The sequence below is a fragment of the Mugil cephalus genome, chromosome 21 (genome assembly GCF_022458985.1).
Source record: "Mugil cephalus isolate CIBA_MC_2020 chromosome 21, CIBA_Mcephalus_1.1, whole genome shotgun sequence".
NCBI classification, from domain to species: Eukaryota; Metazoa; Chordata; class Actinopteri; order Mugiliformes; family Mugilidae; genus Mugil; species Mugil cephalus.
The window spans coordinates 3,820,167-3,842,354 of NC_061790.1; the positions used below are offsets into that span (position 1 = coordinate 3,820,167).

At 44.2% G+C, this 22,188-nt stretch overlaps 1 protein-coding gene across 4 annotated transcripts in view; it reads left to right on the top strand.

Annotated features, from left to right (window-relative positions):
• ryr3 (ryanodine receptor 3) overlaps positions 1–22,188 on the top strand; it is a 106,171-nt gene that overhangs the window by 32,943 nt on the left and 51,040 nt on the right. For all 4 annotated transcript variants that reach the window (XM_047574441.1, XM_047574444.1, XM_047574442.1 and 1 more), the window contains 27 exons: positions 15–179; positions 1,976–2,097; positions 2,210–2,390; positions 3,293–3,428; positions 4,947–5,042; positions 5,600–5,718; positions 6,656–6,789; positions 6,878–7,119; positions 7,867–8,059; positions 8,849–9,065; positions 9,496–9,600; positions 11,060–11,163; positions 11,637–11,720; positions 11,805–11,964; positions 12,066–12,210; positions 12,389–12,594; positions 12,807–12,981; positions 13,874–14,082; positions 14,161–14,324; positions 14,412–14,460; positions 14,550–14,710; positions 15,959–16,121; positions 16,940–17,026; positions 17,595–17,821; positions 17,922–18,134; positions 19,803–20,412; positions 20,545–20,745. In XM_047574441.1, the coding sequence (XP_047430397.1) occupies positions 15–179; positions 1,976–2,097; positions 2,210–2,390; positions 3,293–3,428; positions 4,947–5,042; positions 5,600–5,718; positions 6,656–6,789; positions 6,878–7,119; positions 7,867–8,059; positions 8,849–9,065; positions 9,496–9,600; positions 11,060–11,163; positions 11,637–11,720; positions 11,805–11,964; positions 12,066–12,210; positions 12,389–12,594; positions 12,807–12,981; positions 13,874–14,082; positions 14,161–14,324; positions 14,412–14,460; positions 14,550–14,710; positions 15,959–16,121; positions 16,940–17,026; positions 17,595–17,821; positions 17,922–18,134; positions 19,803–20,412; positions 20,545–20,745 (4,668 nt within the window). The remainder of the gene's footprint in view (positions 1–14; positions 180–1,975; positions 2,098–2,209; positions 2,391–3,292; positions 3,429–4,946; positions 5,043–5,599; positions 5,719–6,655; positions 6,790–6,877; positions 7,120–7,866; positions 8,060–8,848; positions 9,066–9,495; positions 9,601–11,059; positions 11,164–11,636; positions 11,721–11,804; positions 11,965–12,065; positions 12,211–12,388; positions 12,595–12,806; positions 12,982–13,873; positions 14,083–14,160; positions 14,325–14,411; positions 14,461–14,549; positions 14,711–15,958; positions 16,122–16,939; positions 17,027–17,594; positions 17,822–17,921; positions 18,135–19,802; positions 20,413–20,544; positions 20,746–22,188) is intronic.

Sequence of the window (22,188 nt, forward strand, 5' to 3'; positions counted from 1 at the left end):
TCCGAACTCAACAGGAAAAGAGCGACGCCGGCCCAAAGAGGGACATCGACGGGATGGGCGTCCCGGAGATCAAGTACGGAGACTCCGTGTGCTTCGTCATGCACGTGGCGACCGGACTGTGGCTGTCTTACCTGGCCCCCGACGCCAAATCGTCTCGTCTTGGTCCCCTGAAACGAAGGGTAAACAGGAGCTAACGTTACATAGTAAAATGCACCATGTAACCAGAATGTATTATGCAGTGCTTAGGTCTTCAATACGGGGCCTGCGACCCCTATGGGGTCCCCAAAATCTTTGGTGGATTAGACATTTTTCATATATTTTTTTAATTTCCCCTAAAAAAAATTATTTCTTTAACTATGCATCAACATCAATCCAGCATATTTTAGTAAAGGGATCATTCATTTCACTCATTCAGAGATTCAGGAGCTGTCTCGACAGCGCACCGTCCCATACAGAGTGTCACACTAGACCTGTCAATCTAAGCCTGCTGTACACACTGAGCCCCGCCCCCATCGCTGCTCAGTTAATCATGAGGCCATATATTACACGCTGCCTGTCAGGTTCCCTGAAATTGGCCGAGAGCCTATTCAGTCCCCAGGTGAAGTCCCAGTATAAGCAGAAGAGAAGCTAACAGTGCTGCTCACTACTGAGGCCAAAATGGATCACTTTATTTTCTTATATTCTTTCTTATATTCTTTATATGTCAAATATACGCCAGTCAGGTATGTTTCTGACAGGTATGTTTACAGCAGTTCCACGGCCACCATACAAAAAAAATGAATATTTGAACCTGTGTATAATTTGAATAGCATAATATTGAATGCAAAGCACAAATAATAATGAAGTATATTTATAAGTTTAAGGGTCTAAAAAACGTTGAAGACCCCTGATGCTAGTGTAAGTGCTACAGTGAGGACAGGGCACCTCTACTGCTGACCCCACTTTTTTATCATTATACCTATAGAGTGAATACCCAAAGAGAATGAATGAAAATAATTCCCACTTTGCATGGTTTGTTATTCATTAAACCTGTTGACAATATAATCTTAGAAGAATGGTTATTGACTGTGTAAATGAAAACGTGTCACACAAACCTTATTATGTTGGCAATGATTTTCCATACTAATAATAATAGAAATAGATCAGAAAACACTTTGCGTGCTAATCAGACTTCTCTGGCGCAAGTGTCACTCAAACAGTCATGAACCAATCATCACACCGTTGCATAGTGATACAAAGCTATGTATATATCTGGTATCTGTGTAACTACGTGCTTCGCTGTTAACACCTCCGAGTCCGTGTGAACGGTAGCAACAATCGCACCCAGTCAAACAAGGGGAATTGACAGTACGGCCATTTTCATAAATGTTTTATCTCTCTTCTGGAACTGAAAACGTGTCACAGTCCTTCTTTGCAGACACCCAGTCTTCCTATGCACATGAGGCAGCGACCCGTTTAAATGTGATAATGGGCCACGCGGAGGGTAACAGTTAGTTTTGGGCGAGACAGGGGGATTAGGGCGCCACATGAACGCTGCTCATTGCCGGGCGCGCCTCCAGGGACATGGTCGCTGGCGCCAGGCTGTCCCTGCAGCCCTGGCAGCGCGCCAACGCACCTGACGTGTTTGAGGTGATGGTCGGTTTACTCTTAAATCCCCCTTCTCGATTACGCTGTTTGATTACGGCGAGTCGGGTTTCGCTGGGTGATGTATACTCCTCTAAGCGCTGGAGCCTCTCTCTTCACGGTCGCTGACATACATACTTAAATGCTTTTTCTTATGGAGTGTGGGTCAGTGGGATACCTGCTAAAATTATACAGTCACATCTGAGAACGGTAAACAAAGAGCATTGTTGAGCAAGGTTGCGCTTTTAACTAAAAGTGTTAAAATCTTACACAGAGATCACTTTTCCAAGGTTCTGTGTAGCTTTTATTTTCATGATAAAACCCTATTTAAGCCCGCGTTTGTCTCGTTTAGGCCTGCCTACATTCTGAGGGCCACATGGATGACGGGCTCATCCTCCAGCGCTGTCAGCATGAGGAGTCTCGGGCCGCGCGCATCATCCGCAACACCACGTTCCTCTTCACCAACTTCATCAAGTAAGACCCAGGGTGTCGTCAACAAGAAGACAGCGTAACAAATCACCGAGTTTTTTTTTTATTTTTTCCAGCTTGATTCTCCTCTCTGACCTTTCCCGTCTTTCCCCATCAGGGCTCTGGACAGCATTTCTGAGGGCGAGTCCTCGGCGGTGGCCGGGTACGTTGAAGAGGTGCTGCAGACGCTGAACGACCTGATCGAGTACTTCAAGCAGCCCGATTCAGAGCTGGAGCACGAGGAGAAGCAGTGTCTGCTCCGTTCGCTCATCAAACGTCAAGACCTCTTCAAAGAGGAGGTGAGAGTGGACGGCGAGGAGACACCAGCTTCTGAGAATGAACAGCCAGGAGGACACTGATTGTGAAGATCGTTTAAGTCTTTGTCTCGTTTTAGATGATCAGGATTCAGAGCTGTGGGTTCCTATCGTAAATTAACCTCCTGAGACCCTGCGTCCTCATATGGGGACGTTTTAGTTTTAGGTTTAATTAGAGCTTGTTCTGCTTCATTTAAACCCATTGTCCTCATTTGTGGATGCTTTAGTCTGCCATCTAGTGGAAGCAAAGGTTAAAACTTATTTATTTATGCTTATTAAGGTTACTGGTTTGATATTACGTGGGAATTTAACAAATTAGAATATTATTTTTGCTAATTAGCAAGTACTCGTTTGAGGACATTGGGACTTAATTGTTTGCGTGTTAATATATTTAATGAAATCATCCCTTTGTCCACATATGAGGTCATTGTTTTCTTTTTTTACTTCCTGTTCAGCGATGATGCTTAGTTTTTATATGTTTTAGGTCCTACTAATCCCAAATAAACCAAATAAATGCTCGGGTTTGAGGAGGTTAATGGATATATAATTAACAGTGTGACATATTTTTAAATCGGGTTCAGTTCAGACTTTGAAAAAGCAAAAAAGGAAATGTAATTAATTTTTTTTAATATATATTCATACTGAATTTTTCGTTTTTAATCTTTGGGTTAGGCCACAGTGGGTTTATGTGGTGTATGACAATCAAAATGAATACAAAGCAACACTGCAGAACTTTAACTATTAACTTTTTAAACTTCGCCCCATTCTGCGATTTAATAAAATATAGCTATGAATATATTGTAGCTACATTCAAAGAAGAATATGCTGTAGTTCTGACGTGATGCTATGAACCACATGTTATTCATGGAACTTCTTTTCTTTTTAAGGGCATGCTGTCCCTCCTGTCCAAATGCATTGACCGGATGAACTTGTACAACAGTGCAGCCCACTTCGGAGAGATGGCCGGCGAGGAGGCGGGCGCGGCGTGGAAAGACATTCTCAACCTCCTCTATGAACTCCTGGGTAAGCGGGTCTGAGAAATGGATTGAATTAAATATCCACGGTTTTAATCCTCTTCCTTCTACCCTTCCTTTCCTCCTCACCGTCTTATTGTCTTCCTAAGCCCACTCCTCCCTGCTCTTGTTTCTTGCATTTCACGTTTACAGTTCACAGCTGGTCTCAGCTTTTTGAGATGTATGCATGAGGTGCATTTGTCATCATTGGTGAGTGAAGGGAGTGAATAGAGAAACCGCTCAAACAGCTCATTTACAGTTTACCTCGCCTTCCATCGAGATCACATCCTTTTTTCCGACAGCACTATGTTGATATTAGAAAAGAACTGAGCTGAATATTTCAAGAAAAGATAGCGTCATTACCAAAACGCCAGCCATCTCAGGTGCCCGAGTCGTGAATGCCGACGCTTTCGACCCTGAAAAGTTTTATTTTTGGACAACTTTTTCTCGTGTAGTTTGTTTTTTTGCCATCACTGGATGTTTTCCTCCGTCAACATCTTCCCCTCGGCTCACCTTGACCGACCCCCTTATTCATTCATCATCCCCTCTCCTGCGTGTGCTCTTCCGCCGAAACCCATGTGCTCAAAACGCACTCTTCTGAGCGCACACATCGGCCTCCCCCATGGAGGAGGTCACCCCCGAGGATGCAGAGGGCAGGTTTTGTGTGATGAATGTTTGTTCTGACCTTCTCTCCAGTAAGCCATGTGGCATATTCAAAGGAAAACATATTTATTGATTCAGGTATTGAGCTCATATGTTAAATGATGAAAGTGTGAACATCAAATTAATCCTCATCATGTGCCCAAACACGGGGGATGATGCTCGTCAGATACAAACACGTTTACCGTTTGTCTTCTTTAAAATGCTTCCAGTAGCCATTATGTAATGCCAGTAACTATTAATACGCCGTATGCTAATGTGAAGTCTGTGTAACGTCGGGTTGTCCTCTCTGAGGCCCTTTCATTTCACGCTCACATCATTCACAGCGACCAATCTTGCCCCTGCGGTGAATCTCTCTATGTGTTCGTAGTGAACTACAGCTTTCCTGAAAAGGTAGAATTAAAGGAGATTAGACACCCATCAGTATTCCTTTGGCACAAAGAGCTCTTAAGTTGTTTCAGGGACATTATCAGTCTACTGTCCCTGAATCGAAATGGTGAGGAATGAGACCGTTAGGTAATAAGGAGACTTCTTAATGCCGCCGCAGTGACAGGGAAAGGGCACCGGGGAACACGACTCCACTTTTAATAGGGCGCAGAGCTCCTGACTTCACACCGCCTTTACAATTTTTTTTTTTGTATTTTCTGTCAGACAGCCTTCATAATAGGAAGTGACACGTAGATTTAATGCATTTTAATATCTATCGGTTGACCGTAAATGTCACACGGTGGCAATTTTTCATTAAAATTCATGCCGCCTGCTACGTCCAATCTTCCGGGCGTCATTTTACAAATATCGCTATTGTCCCTGCTGAAGACAAAGATGGGAATTTCCAGTAAACTTTGTGAAAACTTTGTCGTTTGTTAAGCTTCGCTGATCCGCGGGAACAGGAACAACTGCACCCAGTTTTCCCGGAAGTTGGACTGGTTGGTCAGCAAACTGGAGAGACTGGAGTCTTCATCAGGTATCACAAATCTGTTGTTTTTTTTTACAGTGCTATACTCACACTGGGTGTAATAAGTGATCACACTGTTGTTGTTTTGGATTTTATTGCAGCTTATTCTACTTCATTTAAACCCATTGTCCTCATTAGTGGACATTTTGGCTGCCATCTATTGGCAGCAAAGGTTAAAACTTATTTATTTATGCTTTTTATTCTTTATAGTTTGATATTACGTGGAAATTTAACAAATTAGCAATTTCTGCTAATTAGCTAGCACTGGTTTGAGGACATTGGGACTTTATTGTTTCCAATTCCGCCATTGCTCAGCCATGTTTAGGTATTAAAATAAACAGTTTCATATTTTGTCATACATTGGTGACTTTATAAATAATGAAACAGCCCCAGTGTCCACATTTGAGGACTTACTGTTCAAAGATGATGCTTAGTTTTTTTTTTACGTCTTAGGTCGTCCTAATCCCAAATACGAAATAAAAGCCTGGTTCTCAGGACGTTAAGATGTCATTTATTCAACAAGACATATGTTCTGATAATGGCAAATATTTTGTATAACCTCTCAGGAATCCTGGAAGTCCTCCACTGCATCTTGGTGGAAAGCCCGGAGGCCCTGAACATCATCCAGAGAGCGCACATTAAATCAATCATCTCTCTGCTCTACAAGCATGGACGCAACCACAAGGTGGGCAGCAATAAGAGGGCAAGAGCCTAAATATTAAATAAGTGCTTTTTGGACCAAAATGCCACATGTACTCGTTCATTACTATTACTGTCATGATCGTCAGTGCCAAGGTATCTGTCCGAGTTTGGGCAAGTCCAAATTTTGACTTGTTTTTTGGCGTTAGAAGTCTTTGGGAAAGTTTTGATTCCACTGCAGCTAAATGGGCCATTACACTAGATTGCATAGCGTGCAACAAACAGACCACCATTAGAGTGGCTATATAGCTGTGAAGATAGTCATCCAGGTCGGGGACATCATGCAATGTGTAAAATGAAGCTTAAAACAAAAGGCAGCTTCATCATTTATCTAAGTGACTTCTAAAAGCCACTTACAATAGATGAGCTGTGGAATGTCCGGTTGCTTTGTTTTTTTTTTATTAGTGATTCGAGTTAATGGACTAAACAGAATTTGTAGCATCTGTTATCCTTTATCTGAGCCGCCAAATCAATTCCCCCCCTCTCTCTGCCCGGGACAGAATTTCCATATCGCTTCATAAAAGTTCAATCGTCAGGCCGCGCTAGCAAATTAGATCTCAAAACAAATATCCTCAAATCTTTGTCAGGGGTTTGTGTTTGGTTGACATTCCAGCCGCGTGTCCTACACGCGATCTTCAAAATGTCACTGTCTCCTAATATTTACGCTGTAAATTGCGCGGGGCATGAAAGGGCATCCTCGTAAACCACAGCTGCACATCATGAGTGACAGGTTCTGCAGACTGGAAAGCTCCCTCAGCGTGGAGCGCATATGCTGCAAAGCACAGCAGCTTACAGAGAATCTGACTAAACAACCGATCAGTTAACAGAGAAACAAGGTGTAGATTTTTATCTCGGAGCGTGTGAATGACTGACACGAACGGAGAAAGTGAGACCGGCGTTATCTCGTCTTCTTCTCCTGCCAGATTCTAGATGTCCTGTGCTCCCTCTGCGTTTGCAACGGGGTGGCAGTGAGAGCCAATCAGAATCTGATCTGTGACAACCTCCTTCCGAAGAGGGACCTGCTGCTTCAGACTCGACTGGTCAATGATGTTCAGAGGTAAAGAGCGGACATGTTGTTTTGGATGATTCAAGAAATGTCTACGGTTCAACCTTCACCCCTCTATATCCTCTGTTTCCATTTCCAGTATGAGGCCAAACATCTTTTTGGGCGTCGCTGAGGGTTCAGCTCAGTATAAGAAGTGGTATTTCGAGCTGGTCATTGACCAGGTGGACCACTTTGTGACCGGGGAACCTACACACCTGAGAGTAGGCTGGGCCAACACTAAAGGCTACGCTCCGTACCCCGGCGGAGGAGAGGGGTGGGGAGGCAACGGGGTTGGGGATGACCTGTACTCCTACAGCTTTGATGGACTTCATCTGTGGTCAGGTGGGTATCTCAGCATGGTGTTATCACTAGTAGCTGGTCATCTCTGACTGTGGAAACATGAAAGTCTGAAGTCTCTGGAAATCAGTTTTCTCAATCAGCTTAGAAATTAGAAAGTCCCATATTTGTGTTTTTGTCCTACTGGTTTTTCTCTTTTTCAGGTCACGTCAAGAACTTGGAAACGGTTATTTCTTGTGTATAATAGAAAAAGAAAAAGTCTTATGGAAGTTCTTTGGCCTGACAGAACTTAGGGTTGAACAATGCCTCTCGGGATTGCTTTTTACTTTCTTCCACATTGCGAAGGACAAACAGTAACGACACTGATACAAAGTGCCACCATCCAACCTCTGTCTCATCTATTTATGTGGTTCCGCCCTTATTCTTTCACAACTTCTAGAAAACTTTACTCCTTCTCAAGCTGCAACCAAACCCATCGCCATTGACCTTAGCTGTAGAGCCAGGGTATTAGGCCGTAGTTTGCGTCTAGTCAACAGTTGGTTTCAGACTTTAAGTCCTTTCTCTCCTCCCTCCTTAAAAGCACGACACCTATTTCACCTCCTTCTAAATCTACCAAAAGACCCTTCGCCTCCCCTCATCCATTTCACGTCACTCCTTTTTAAAGCGCTCATCACCCCCCCCCCGCTCTCCTCGCGTCTCCTCACCCATCATCCTGTCCCACATTCGCAGTGACTTTGCAGCCGTAACAGCCATCTATCCTCCCTTCTCTGTCTCCGAACCGGCGTTGTCTAGGCCGAATCCCGAGGGCCGTGGCCTCCATTAACCAGCACCTGCTGAACTCGGACGACGTGGTCAGCTGCTGTCTGGATTTGGGCGCTCCCAGCATGTCCTTCAGGATCAACGGGCAGCCGGTGCAGGGCATGTTCGAGGACTTCAACACCGACGGCTTCTTTTTCCCCGTCGTCAGCTTCTCCGCGGGCGTCAAGTAAGGATGCAACACTTTGAAAGCGTTCTCAGCAGAGGTGCGTCCCGTTGATGGTTTTCGCCGTGGCTGCTGATGAAACTCCCAACTCGTCAGTCCACATAAAAAAGCAGTGATGTAGTGATAAATTGAGAACTTAACTGAGCTGGAGCTGGACCTGTCATGGTTGGGCCTCCACAGTTGTATTCCCCTTGGACACCTTTGTCACACGCTTTTCCCTCATCTGTCTTTGACCTTGTTTGGTGTCTTTGCCAGTTCGCTACTCCCTGCCAAAAAAAAAATAAAAAAAAAAATCCCTAAAGATTTCTCTAAATTAACAGGTGACTTAGCCGATATCCTGTCACGAAGCAAAACGAAACCATCATTGCCTCATGAAAGTTGTAAACAACAACCTCCTGTTTACTGCACATCTATTTACTTTGGAAATTGATTTAGTGGGAGAGAGTTTTATGTCAATACAGGAAATTAGCACATAATCTCTTGCATAATCAATTGCCTAGGGCCCCGACAACAGTTTTGTAAGCAAATGTGTAATTAAGATTTACTCGAGATATTATAGTTATTGTTTTATTTCGGTATTTTAATTAATTTAAATAATGTACGCCAATTTTGCCCCCCGAGTGTCCTGATACAGCCCTGTCTACTGCACAGTTGGTGCTATGAAATCAAGTGACGTTTGCTAATATTATCGAACTATATAATTATTAGTTTCATGGCAAACACCGTGAAAAGACACTCGTCAAATGTCCCACCAGGCTGCGCACAAGTCTGATCTATGATTTCTCACGTCAGGGTCCGTTTCCTGCTGGGTGGACGCCACGGAGATTTCAAATTCCTGCCGCCCGCCGGTTACTCTCCGTGTTACGAGGCCCTGCTGCCCAAGGAGAAGATGCACGTGGAGCCCGTGAAGGAGTACAAGAGGGACCACGACGGGGTCCGCGATCTGCTGGGGACCACTCAGTTCCTCTCTCAGGCCTCCTTCATCCCCACTCCTGTCGACACCAGCCAGGTGAGGACAATAAATGCAGACAAATATATTGACTGCACGGTAAAACGATAATCAATGGTAAAAATATATTACACATTATATTGAATAATAAAAACACTGATAGCAATCTGCTGTGTTGTCTGGAAACAAAGTTTATTCATCACGACACTGGTAGCTTTCAGGAGTCTAACATTTAGGATGCATTCACTTTGTGGTACACATCTGTTATATAATTTTCAAAGCAGCAGCAGTTGCCCTGAAGCACAAATGCAAACCAGATGCTGACTTACTTCCTCCAAAAGCACGCGAATATCTAACGATTGCAAAGGCAGAGGAAGAAAAAAACAAAACTATAACAGTTTCCATTTGTCAGCCCAATTCATACAGCATCTTTCTTTTTCTTTTCTTTTCTTTTTCAATCCAACTAGACCATCTGTTCTTTTTTTCACAGATTGTTCTTCCCCCTCACCTGGACAACATCCGGGACAAGCTGGCAGAAAACATCCATGAACTGTGGGGGATGAACAAGATTGAACTGGGCTGGACCTATGGCAAGGTAACGCCCGCCATCAGTCATCACGCTCACGCTGTGAGAAAATACGCACAAAAGCACTCTGGGTGTGTTTGGAAAGAGTGAGCGACCAAGGTCAACTACATCCATCAGCATTAAAATGGCTGTAAATGGCTCATTAACGCCCTTTAAATGCACGACGTGGTTTATTAATACACACAACTACAGAAAACACAGTTTGAAGAAGAGTCTTTATCGTCCTTATGTTTTACTGTAATTTGACTTTCGTTTCTACACACACATAAAGCAGTGGGCGCAGTTGGTGCAGTGCCAAGACGGCTCTGAGGATTAGCTGCCTTGCTCACGGGTACGCCTGCAGTGGCTTTGCACATTTCTTCCTGTCACTCCTGGTATTTTAACTCAGACGAGCACTAGTTCCTCCCCTCAATGTAGGACTTAAACAAGTGAAAGCAGTAAAAAAGGAAGGAGATCTCTGAAATCTTTGTATCGGCTGAAGACGAGAACAAAGCAAAGAGATATTTTCGGAAGGAGGAACAGGAGCACAAAAATAAAACCTGGTTTTCTTTTAAATGAGCCGACTGCTTGAAGGAACTAATGGTAACATTAACCTCCACATCCAAAATCAGCATTAGGAGGTGGTTCGATCCTGCAGCATTGAGCCACTTTATAATATACTGTAGGTTCGTGCATATAATGTTTTAATCTAAAATCATCTTAAAAAATGCTTCCTCTAATGGAGAAAGTTGGAAGAAAAACAAGTGAGCTATAGCCGGAAATCAGGTGAATCGTCTGGTCGCCCTAAAAGAAGCGCTACGTTGAAAATGCTCCGGTCTGAAACAGTATCTCGCTGCAGAGTTCCCAACGCTGTGTAATCAAAAATTCATATCATAATGGAAAAAAATACCAGTATTCGGTATGAACCGTCCAGCCCTACCATTGAAAGATCCTGCAGTCCTGCCCTGTGCACTGCTGCTTTATTATTGTGCTCAGTAACGACTCCCGTTCTCCCGTCATTAACGATGTGTCTCGTTCTCTGGATCAGCCCGTCAGAGGTCTGATCACACGCTCTTTAGTGGTTATCGCTGAATCGTTTCCCGCTGAGGCTGCTGCTGCCATGAAACAAATTTAATGAGTGTCTCACCTTCCAAGAATATGACATCCACGTTAATTAAGACCGGGAGATAGCTCCACTCGGGGGGTTAACGCGGGTCTTATAGTTTATTAAGGGCAACGTGTAGGTTCAAACAGCTGCTTGATGTCTAATTTTGCCATAACAAGCTTGATGAGATCAGAGCGACATTGCACTAAATCCAGGGTGGAAGCCTCTTTGGACATGAAGCAGGAACCGTGATGATACATTCGAGTGTGTCCTTGGCCTGAATGCTCACTGCTCATACCGTATGCGCACCTCAGTTCAGTCCCGCTGTTGTCATTAGCAGATAGCGATAGTCATCAAACATAAACCAAGCTTCTTTCTCCGCAGGTTCGGGATGACAACAAGAGGCAGCACCCTTGCCTTGTGGATTTCTCAAAGCTGCCTGAAACCGAAAGGAACTACAACCTGCAGATGTCCAGCGAAACCCTTAAGTAAGGCTCGGGCATTCCTCTAAATAATCCAATCACCTATTCATGGACCTGCCGCTCCCGGCTGAATGCTGAGCAAGAGCAGATGCAGGCTGAGATTAAAGCGGGTGCTTAGTAATGACACGCGACTCCTGAGTCGATTCCTGCATTGATTCTTAAGAAGTATTGGACCCAAAGTTTATTTGAGGCAGCTACTGAGTCATCTCACTGTAAAAACACTGGGCTTGATAAACCAACCTCCTCTTACAGTAAACTTTAATCAGGAGTGTATCAGTTCCATACCTTTTAAGCCCCTATCGACATGTTTTTCAGCGTTGCCGCATCGATTGACTAAGATTCATCTGTGTCTAATGAGCTGTGTTAAAAATGTAGCTGGATTCTTGTGGCGTGAGGCTGAAACTCTCCTGCTAACACAGTCCGCTGGGGCTTGAATATTATTCTGTTATAATCGTTATATATTTCTTTTTGCTCCTCAGGACCCTGTTGGCACTGGGATGCCACGTTTCCCAGGTCAACATTCACGCTGAAGACGATCTGAAGAAAATCAAATTACCGAAAGAGTACGACATCGCGCTGTAAACTGAATTCAGCGTAAGAGTTTTCTTCTAGATTTCAGAGGCTGAATATGTTCTTGTTGTCTGCAGCTATGTGATGTCTAACGGGTATAAGCCTGCGCCACTGGACCTCTCTGACGTGAAGCTGAACGCAGGTCAGGAGGTTCTAGTTGATAAACTGGCTGAGAACGCACACAACGTGTGGGCCAAAGACAGAATTAAACAAGGATGGACCTATGGCATCCAGCAGGTAAAAGACTCCTTCTCCTGCGCCGAAAAACGAAGAAACCGTTGACCGTCCGCCTGCATGTTTCCTATTTTGAACCGGTTTACTTTCTTTGCCCGTGGCAGGATTTGAAGAGCAGGCGTAATCCTCGCCTGGTGCCGTATGCTTTACTCGACGAACGCACAAAGAAATCAAACAGAGACAGTCTGAGAGAGGCCATCAGGACTATGGTTGGATATGGATATAATATCGACCCCCCAGACCAAGAGGGTGAGATCCTGCTCCTCCTGATCCTGCTTCACGAAACCATTCTGCAAATATACATAATACTATGTACTATAACATATAATGTATATAACATATAAGTAGCTCATAGTTGGTTCATAAAATGGTTTTTGTAAGTTGAAATTAGTCACGTGCGTACTATCCATCACTCCCTGGTCCACAGTCGTCCACGTTGTAGACGATCAGAGCATCGAGACCATCCGCTTCTTCCGCGTGGAGCAGACGTACGCGGTGAAGACGGGGAAGTGGTACTTTGAGTTTGAGGCTCTGAGCGGCGGCGACATGAGGGTCGGCTGGGCGAGGCCGGGCTGCAGACCTGACGTGGAGCTGGGAATGGACGACCAAGCCTTCGTCTTTGATGGATACAGGGTAAACCACGTGTTGATTTCACTCTTGGCACTTGGGCGAATGGCTGACTCTGCTAAATGTCATCATACGATAATTATGAATCCAAAACTAGGAACAGTAGACGTTTGCATATCAGTGCATTTTTGCAGCCGGGTAAAATAAAATCAGAATAGCATCTTTCTTATTCACTATATTTAGCAAAACCAAAGGTATCTGTTTTTCTGTTTCTCTAGGGTCGGCGTTTGCATGCAGGCAGCCGCTACTTCGGACAGCCCTGGAAGAAGGGCGACGTGGTTGGTTGCATGATCAACATGGAAGACAAATCCATGATCTTCACGCTGAACGGGGAGCTGCTCATCACCAGCAAGGGCTCCGAGCTCGGCTTCGCTGATTTCGAGACGGAAGACGGTGAGCGCTCCTTCCCCCGGTCATTTCTGGTTGCTAGTAATTCATTCATTTATTCTGAGTGTGTTTCCTCCACGGTGTCTCCGGGGTTAGGACCGGGGGGTTTGTCTGGTTTGCACGAGGAAAAAGAAAAACAGTTACAAGATGTTAGCAAAGCTGCAATTTAATGAAGCCCATTATGTCCTTGGCCCGTTGGTCTGTAAATAAACAATTTTTCTGAATAGCGTTAGTAAAAAGTATTGTGAGAGACGATGTATGATGGATTTTAAATCTAACCGCTGGTATTCATGCATTCGTTTTTAATATGTAACTGTTTTTCGTGAAAGGAATGAGATCACATTGCTTGCAAAGGTCTTGCAACTTCATTGAGGAAGCGTCCTGTAGAATATGGACAAAGGATGAATTGACTGATATATAATACTTGAAAAAACAGCATTACATTCTCATTAAAAGGATAAGATTTTATTGATAATGTTGCCATTATCGATTCTAGTTATCGATCCGATTCTTTATCAATTCTCTTATCAGTTGAATTTTTGGTTTAGAAAATTTAAGACGCTCGTGGTTTCATGTAAACATCAGGAAATTTATTGAGCTTTTGTAAGAAAACAAATAGGAAACTGATCACTGGGTCATTGGGTGATGTGAATGACATCCTTTGACGTAAAGTTTCTTCATCTTCTTTCGTTTTATGGTGGTTGACAAACAACTTTTAGGTGCGTTACCGCCACCGTCTGGACCGGGACGTAACAATTCGGCGGGAATCGATGAGCATGAAGCTTAATTATATCAATGAATTAAAGAGTTGGACTCGGTTCTCGATGCAAAACTCCGGTTAAGGGCAGACAAATAAGAGTAATTTGTCTCTGCTAACGAATCTTCCCCCTCCCTCCAGGTTTCATCCCCGTGTGCAGCCTCAGCATGTCTCAGATCGGCCACATGAACCTGGGCAAGGACGCCAGCACCTTCAAGTACTACACCATGTGCGGCCTGCAGGAAGGCTTTGAGCCGTTTGCCGTCAACATGAACAGAGACATCACCATGTGGTTCAGCAAGCGCCTGCCCACTTTTTTCAACGTGCCCCAGGACCACATGCACATTGAGGTAGAAACGTATTTTCATCACCGTCGCAAAGCCAGTCCTCTTCCTTGTGTTTTGACTCGCTGCTCCTGACTCTCACAGGTGACGAGGATCGACGGGACGGTTGACAGCCCACCGTGCCTTAAGGTCACACACAAGACGTACGGCACCCAAAACAGCAACAACGACATGGTCTACTGCAGACTGAGCATGCCGGTGGAGTTCTACTCTGCAGACAGGTTACTGGACGAGTCACTGAAACTCAGGTCGGACACTCAGTGAAGCAGTTTTCCGAGTTTTCTGTCAACATTTCCTCTTGTGCTCAATCCTTATTCATGTTTTTGTTTCTGCAGTCATCCCCCGAAAGAAGATGGAAGCATTGACTACGGCAGCATCACAACTGTAAGTCAACCTCAGTTCTCCTGAAGATATTCCACTAAATCACACTTCCTGTTCACTAACCTGCTGCGCTGTTTGTTATTAATCGACAGTACTACCACTCTGTGAGGGTGTTTGCCGGACAGGACCCCGCCTCGGTGTGGGTGGGCTGGGTCACGCCCGACTACCATTACTACAGCAAGAACTTCGGCCTCAGCAAGACGCGTACGGTCACCGTCACCCTGGGAGACGAGAGGGGCCGGGTCCACGAGAGGCAAGCTCCGCGCTTTTGTTTTATAATATCTGGTGTTTTTTTTTTTTTTTAAACGTGGGAAGAGAGCCCTTAAGGACACTACCTTCCTGATTTTTCTTTTCTTGATGCGCTAGTGAGCTTAAGGCTGAGATTAAACTGAAGGCAAAGCAGGGTAGCGCACGGTGTTGCAAGAAAATGTAACATGATGAAACACTTGTGGACTGAATGTAACAGCAGAGATATGGAATCTACTCTGTAGAGAAACTAGTACAAGGAAATGAAAATGTGGAACTATACCTGAGCTCAGCTACACTAACAATCAGAATGATGGTGTCATGTTCTTTAAGTTCACCTCCCTTAATCTATGGTACCAGTTTGAAACAACACATACAGCTTCACACGTTATTATTTTTTTAGATTCTTCTGTAGCCACAGACCTTGAGATCAACGTATTAAAGTTTAATGTATAGTCATAGAAATAGCTCTCATCCTCAGCTCTGTACTTTTCAGCAAATGTTGCGTGTTTGTTCTGAGAATGTCTTTTATGGGATTTTGATTTATATACTACACGTATCAGGCACACAGGTGGGTCAACAGTGTTTGGTTGAAAGTAAATCAATCTGTCCTTCTTCAGTTGTAAATAACTGGTAGGGAGTGTAGGTTAGTGAGGATCATCTGTGGGTGGCGACACCTGATTCACACGAGGGATTATGATGTATTTTTTTATGTCACAGTTTCCCTTAAACTCTTACTTTGAAATATTGTCCATTGTGCAATTAAGAAATAAATAGAAATCAAAGCTAAGCTCAAATGTAAAAAGTATACATGTACTCCAGTTGATGATCATTCATATCATGATTATTACCGTATTTCCTCTAATAGAGGTCGTCGCCTTTATTTACCCATCCGCCCAGACTACCCGGCCATTATTTAATGCTTTTTTATGTGTGGCAAACCTACTCATTAAAAGTTTCCTTAAGACATAATACAACCTTGGGTTGACAGCCACTTATTTTGGCTGAAGATATCTCGACTCATCTTTTATTGGCCCTGTTTGTTTCCGTCCTCATTCTGTATTCAGGAGAGCAAACAGGAAAGACGGCGTCTCAGTAACAGAATGAATATGAATGAGGCAGAAGTCGCAAGTCAACGCAGATCGATGTGTCGATGACATAATGAAAATCTATTGCGCCCTTTATTTATTTATTTATTTATTTGAAGCCTTTGTCACCCTGTGGAGATTTATTCGTGCCCTGCCTTTTGCCACAGCGTTCAGAGGAGTAACTGCTACATGGTGTGCGGAGCGGACGCCGTCGGCCCGTCGTCCTCCAGCCGCTCCAACTCTGACCTGGAGATCGGCTGCCTGATCGACCTGGCCACCGGCCTCGTCTCCTTCACCGCCAACGGCAAAGAGCTGCCCACGTCGTACCAGGTAAATAAACGTGATGCAGTGCAGCGCTGGGGATTGACGCTCAAGGCCGGCCTGCCTCGTAAAACTTCTTCTGCCGTGGTGAATATATCCCCTCCCCGTATTCCCTCAGCTTTCCAACCAAGTCTAAAAAACGGTGGGAAAATCAATCTCAATCGGCTCCTTAACGCTCAGCATCGTAAACCGTTTAAATAAATCTTTTGAAAGATGGCACTCGCCAGGCATTTGAATTTCTCACACGTAGTAAATAAGATCTTCTGTCCCCACTTCCTCTCAGGTAACGTTAACATATTTTTTGCTGCAGTTAAGTGGATCTGCAGAAAAGGCTCTTAGGAAATGATGCAGCTGTATTCTTGTGTTTTTCAATACCACAGTCGTAAAAAAAAAGAAAAGATGGACATCTGCATGGCAATCCTTAAAGGCAGCGTATTGAATACCTGACTAGACTCTGAAGCGATTCGCTCAGAAGTTTCCATCACCTGTTCCCTTCGTTATCTTTGTAATTGGACCCTGTTCTTCTCTCTTTTCTGATGTCTCTGGCATCTTTTAAAACGGGAAGTCCTATCAGGGAATCAAGAGGCTTTTAATTTGATGAGAAGGAGCCCCTGGTAGTATAACTGTGTCAAAGTTCTGCTCGTTTTGTATTCAATGTGAAGTCTGTGATCGGTATCGTCAATACGCTAATTAATTCGCATTGAGCTTGGATTTAAAACTCGAGCTAATCCATGAGCCTAGAGACTGGTCTCTAGAAGAACACAGTGTGCAGTATGTGATGTGGATAATTTTCCTTTGTTTTGTTTTTTTGTTTTTTCTTTTTTTAGGTGGAGCCAAATACCAAGCTCTTCCCCGCCGTGTTTGTGTGCCCCACCAGCGCGAACCTCTTCCAGTTCGAGTTCGTCAAGATCAAGGTTCGTTTCTTTCCCAACCCTCTCGCTTTCCATCAGAGCCGTTCGCTTCACCTCCCTCTCAGTAATTAACATGTAGAGCTATTTTTAAACGGTCCCTCGCGGGTCAGCGGGCCTACATTTTGACTCAGCGACCCGTTTTAGGGAGGGTTCTTGTAGTAATTAATTTAATGCTACTGCCTGTGCTTGCAAAAAACTGCCAACTTCATTAGAGATAATGTGAAGAAAATAATAACAACAATTGTTATGAGTTGTAAAGTTCTGTTCCCTCTGCTCAAGGATCCCTCAGTGTCCCCCAACCTTACGCCATCTGATCATAAGCACATCTCAACGTCGCAGGTGCCCCATTGCCTCATGTTTGTATGTGGATGCACATGATTGGTTCTTTTCTTTTTTGGTAATGATAACGAACTGCACAATGTTTCTCGGTGACCCTGATGAAGGCCACGAGCTGAAACCAGTCGGTCTACTGAAATAAGATGTAGCTGACGTCTCCCAGCGTAACTGAAAGCACCGCGCGCTTCTCTCCTCTTTAATATCGTTTTCCCTCTCTCCTCCGTCTGATTCCCAGGACGCCATGCCGCTGTCCTCGGCCATATTCAAGAGCGAGCACAGGAACCCGGTGCCGCAGTGCCCCCCCCGGGTGGACGTGCAGACCATCGTGGCCGTGATGTGGAGCCGGATGCCGAATACCTTCCTCAACGTGGAGACGGCTCGGGTCAGCGAACGGCACGGCTGGGTGGTGCAGTGTCTGGAACCTCTGCAGATGATGGCCGTGCACATACCCGAAGAGAACAGGTGATACAAGCGGATGTTAAGCCTTGGAGAATATTACACTACTGCAGTGTAATTAACTCCTCATGTCGCTTATGATTTTTTTTAACGTTGTCCCTTTTAGGTGTTTGGACGTCCTAGAGTTGTCGGAGCACGAGGACTTAAGGAAGTTCCACTACCACACGCTGAAGCTGTACTGCGCTCTCTGCGCTCTGGGAAACACCCGAGTAGCTCACGCCCTGTGCAGCCATTTGGACCAGTCGCAGCTTCTCTACACCATCGACAACCAGTACCTCTCTGGCATGCTGAGAGAGGGCTTCTACGACGTCCTGATCAGGTGTGTTAGTCGCGCCGCCATCGTTTACTGATAACATAATCATCGATCAGGTTGTTTTGGAATGACTTTTCATTTATCTCGGACTTCTTGTCTTTTAGAAAATTGTCTTGCTGGCGTCAGTTATACAAAACGAATGTCTACAAAAGACAAATAACCGTATCATGATGTTATTTCCTATGTTAAGATTATCACTTATTATTATCTCAAAGTGATGTATTGGCAAACAAAACCATCAGATATATTTATAAAAAGTTAAAATGCTTCTGCTTTTGCTGAGTCGCAAAAACATGGTGAAATGTATCAGTAAATAATTAGCAGATCAAATTAACCATTAAGAAATACGATTAATCACGATTAAATATCATTTAATCGTTAATCTATAATAATAGCGTGCACTGCAAACTGAGTATTTTGACATATCATTATTAAAATGTTCACATGATTGTACAGATTCATACAATATAAATGCTGTTCAAAGGCGCTGTATCTGAAAAAGTATAGATGTTTCTATATACATATAAATTATGTTTACACATGGGTCAATTTGTGTATCATGTTACAAATTGAATGACAAGCAGTGGTTAGAAAACGGGTACAAAACCTGTCCAGAAATCAGTTCTCCTGATATTTGTATGGACCTGATTTCAGCACAGGGACATATTATACTTACACTAAAGTATGACCTTTTGGTTCTTTATACGACACAGCTGCAGCGGCTTTGTACTAGAGTACCTCCTTATTTGGAAAAGTGGATTAGCCTCAGTGTAAGTTAGTTTTAGGTCATTTCAGTTTTGATAAATGTTGTTAAATAAAAGATGCTAACATTAAGAGCTTTACTGAAAAGTAACGTTAGTCATACAACACTGTAGCGTCAGACCGAACGTTAAAAGGACGACCAGGAGTGATCGCAAATATTCAATTTATTGATTAATCGTTGTTTATTGTTGGAACTGAAATAGTTAGGATTGGCCTCAGCTACGCCAAAACAACAACATCCACAAACTTATCCGTCAGCCCTCCAGTACGTAACTTAAGAAGTAACTTAAGGTATGACTTCATCAAAAAATACAGCATAAATTAATATAACCTGACAGTAAATGTGAACCACAGCACCAGGTTTCCGTGCAACGATCCATTTTTTCTCTATTTTTTTGGCAGATTTCTGTATAAATATATCTCTGGCTGTTTTTCAAATCTGTTGGTTCAGTCAATCGCACAACAGCTATTCACATATTCATTTTAACTTAATTTTACAATTTAGATGCTATTACAGCCTCTGATTCAAACTAATGCTAATGCTAATCTCCATGTTCAGCTGTCCCTGTCTCCATGGAGACTTCGCTTGCCGTGACCTCACGTGCACACCCTCTATTTCCAGCTCACATCCACTTCTCACATCCATTATCAGTGAAAATGCATTTTTAGCTGCATCTGAGTTAAAGAACTCATCTCCCCAGCAGGCAGTCAAAATCACGTTTATTGTTTATTAACGACCGCGTTGCCTCCTCCCACAGATCTATTACGGTAATTGTGTGTAATGGTGCTGTGAAGCTCTAACGAGCACAACATCTATTCTAATTTGGGAAAATTATCTTTAAACCTGGATCCTGGACGACTGAATCGTCTGGAGATGCATGTAATGATAAAACCAATTCTTCTCATTGGCAGCATCCATCTCGAGACGGCGAAGGAGGCCCAGCTAATGATGAACAACGAGTTCATCATCCCCGTGACCGACGAGACGCGCTCCATCCGGCTGTTCCCCGACGAGTCCAAGCGCCACTCGCTGCCCGGCGTGGGGCTGAGCACCTCCCTCAAACCTCGGGTCAACTTCTCCCCCGTGGGCATCATCAACACCAAGCGGCCGCAGTTCCTGCACAGCCCCCAGATCCCGCTGGGCATCCTGAAAGAGAAGGCCATAACCATGCTCACCGAGGCCGTGCAGGGGGGGGGGACCCACATCCGGGACCCGGTCGGCGGCAGCGCCGAGTACCAGTTCGTCCCCATCCTGAAGCTCATCGGGACGCTGCTGATCACGGGGGTCCTGACCAGCGACGAGGTGAGGCTGATCCTCCTCCTCATCGACCCCAACGTGTTCGGCGAGAGCAAGGAGGGCGAGGAAGCGAAGGGGGACGAGGTGGCCATACCGGGGGAGAAGGAGGCGGTGAGCAAGAACGAGGAGAAGGCTGTGGAAGCCGGGGAGGAGGAGACCAAGGAGAGCAAAGCGCCCGTCAAAGGGCTGCTGGAGAAGTCGCTGCCCGAGTCCGTCAAACACCAGGTGATCAAAGGGTCAAAGTCACATTTTATTTCAGAAGTATAATAACCTTATACATGATGAAGGAACATAAAGTAATCATAAAAACAAAAAGAACCATGTTTAACCTCTCTGCTTTTCTGTCGCCGCCTCTAGATGTGCGAGCTGCTGCACTACTTCTGCGACTGCGAGCTGAAGCACCGCATCGAATCCATCGTCTCCTTCTCCGACAGATTCGTGTCCAAGCTGCAGTACAACCAGAAGTTCCGCTATAACGAGCTGATGCTGGCTTTCAACATGTCCGCCGCCGTCACCGCCAAGAAGACCAAAGAGTTCCGCTCACCCCCACAGGAGCAGGTGCGTTAAGAGATTGTTTGCGACCTGTTTGAGATGTAATTTGTGCTCAATTTGTGCTTTAGCGAGAGTTAAATGTCTGTTATTTAAGAGCACAGTGTTGAAGTTTTTAATTTTCAAGTTAAGTTGAAGCTCTGGATGCATCGTCAAAGACGTTGCAGGTCGGCCTTAAGAGTGTTTGCAAGGTCAAGGAATATATTGAGTACAAAACCACAATAATACTCAGGCTTGTTTTTTTTTTACAGTAGATGATGCTCGAAGCATTAATCAGCCCAGCAAACGGAGCAGCGTGAATTGCTGTCTCGACCCCTCAGAGCAAAATGATCCTACGAAGGGTTGACTTACTTTCACAACAGATGCTGCAGCGAGTGATGGCTTTTCTCCTGGAGAGGTCAGACTTTCAGGCTGCATTAAAGTCAGAGGAATGGTCAGTCTTATGAGTAGCGGACAAAATCTGGATTATGAGGCTGGAAATATAATAATATTTAACAAGTTCAGTTGACAGATGGTGTTTCTAGGTGTGGGAGTTCAGAGTAAGGCATTTAATGTTGGCTTGGTATTTAATTTTGGTGCCAATTAGAAAAAATACAGTGGAAAAACATTGGCTAGATTTACACGAGCACTAGCATCAATAAACCTTCAATAGAACTGAGAAGGGCTTTCACCGTACAGTACGTTCAGTAGGAAAATATTATGGTTGCACTAAACAAATTAAGTGGGGCTTCTTCTTGGACTGTCTGCAGAGGACAGAACCACGCGTCAGAAACATGGACACATGTTTCAGAGCATGTAAACACACGTGTCTTTTCAATTCATTTTATTTAGAGTCCATGTAAACAGTCACAGGATGATTTCATCTGTAGAAATAAATTCCATGTACCCATTGTTTTGAATGGTGAGCTCTACTATTGTATCTACACTCACTCGCCACTTTATTAGGTACACCTTGTCAATTGATTGTTAACACTAATATCTAATCAGCCAATCACATGGCTGCAATTCAGTGCATTTATTCATGTAGAGGTGATCAAGACAACTTGCTGAAGCTCAAACCGAGCATCAGAATGGGGAAGAAAGGGGATTTAAGTGACTTTGAACGTGGTATGGTTGTTGGTGCCAGACGGGCTGATGGTCTGAGTATTTCAGAAACTGCTGATCTGGGATTTTCACGCACAACCATCTCTAGGATTTACAGAGAATGGTCTGAAAAAGAGAAAATATCCAGAGAGCGGCAGTTATTATGGTGTGAGAGGTCAGAGGAGAATGGTCAGACTGGTTTGAGATGATAGAAAGGCAACAGTAACTCAAATAACCACTCGTTACAAGGATGGAATTCAGAATACCATCTCTGAACACACAACACGTCCAACCTTGAAGAAGATGGGCTACAGCAGCAGAAGACCACACCGGGGGCCACTCCTGTCAGCTAAGAACAGGAAACTGAGA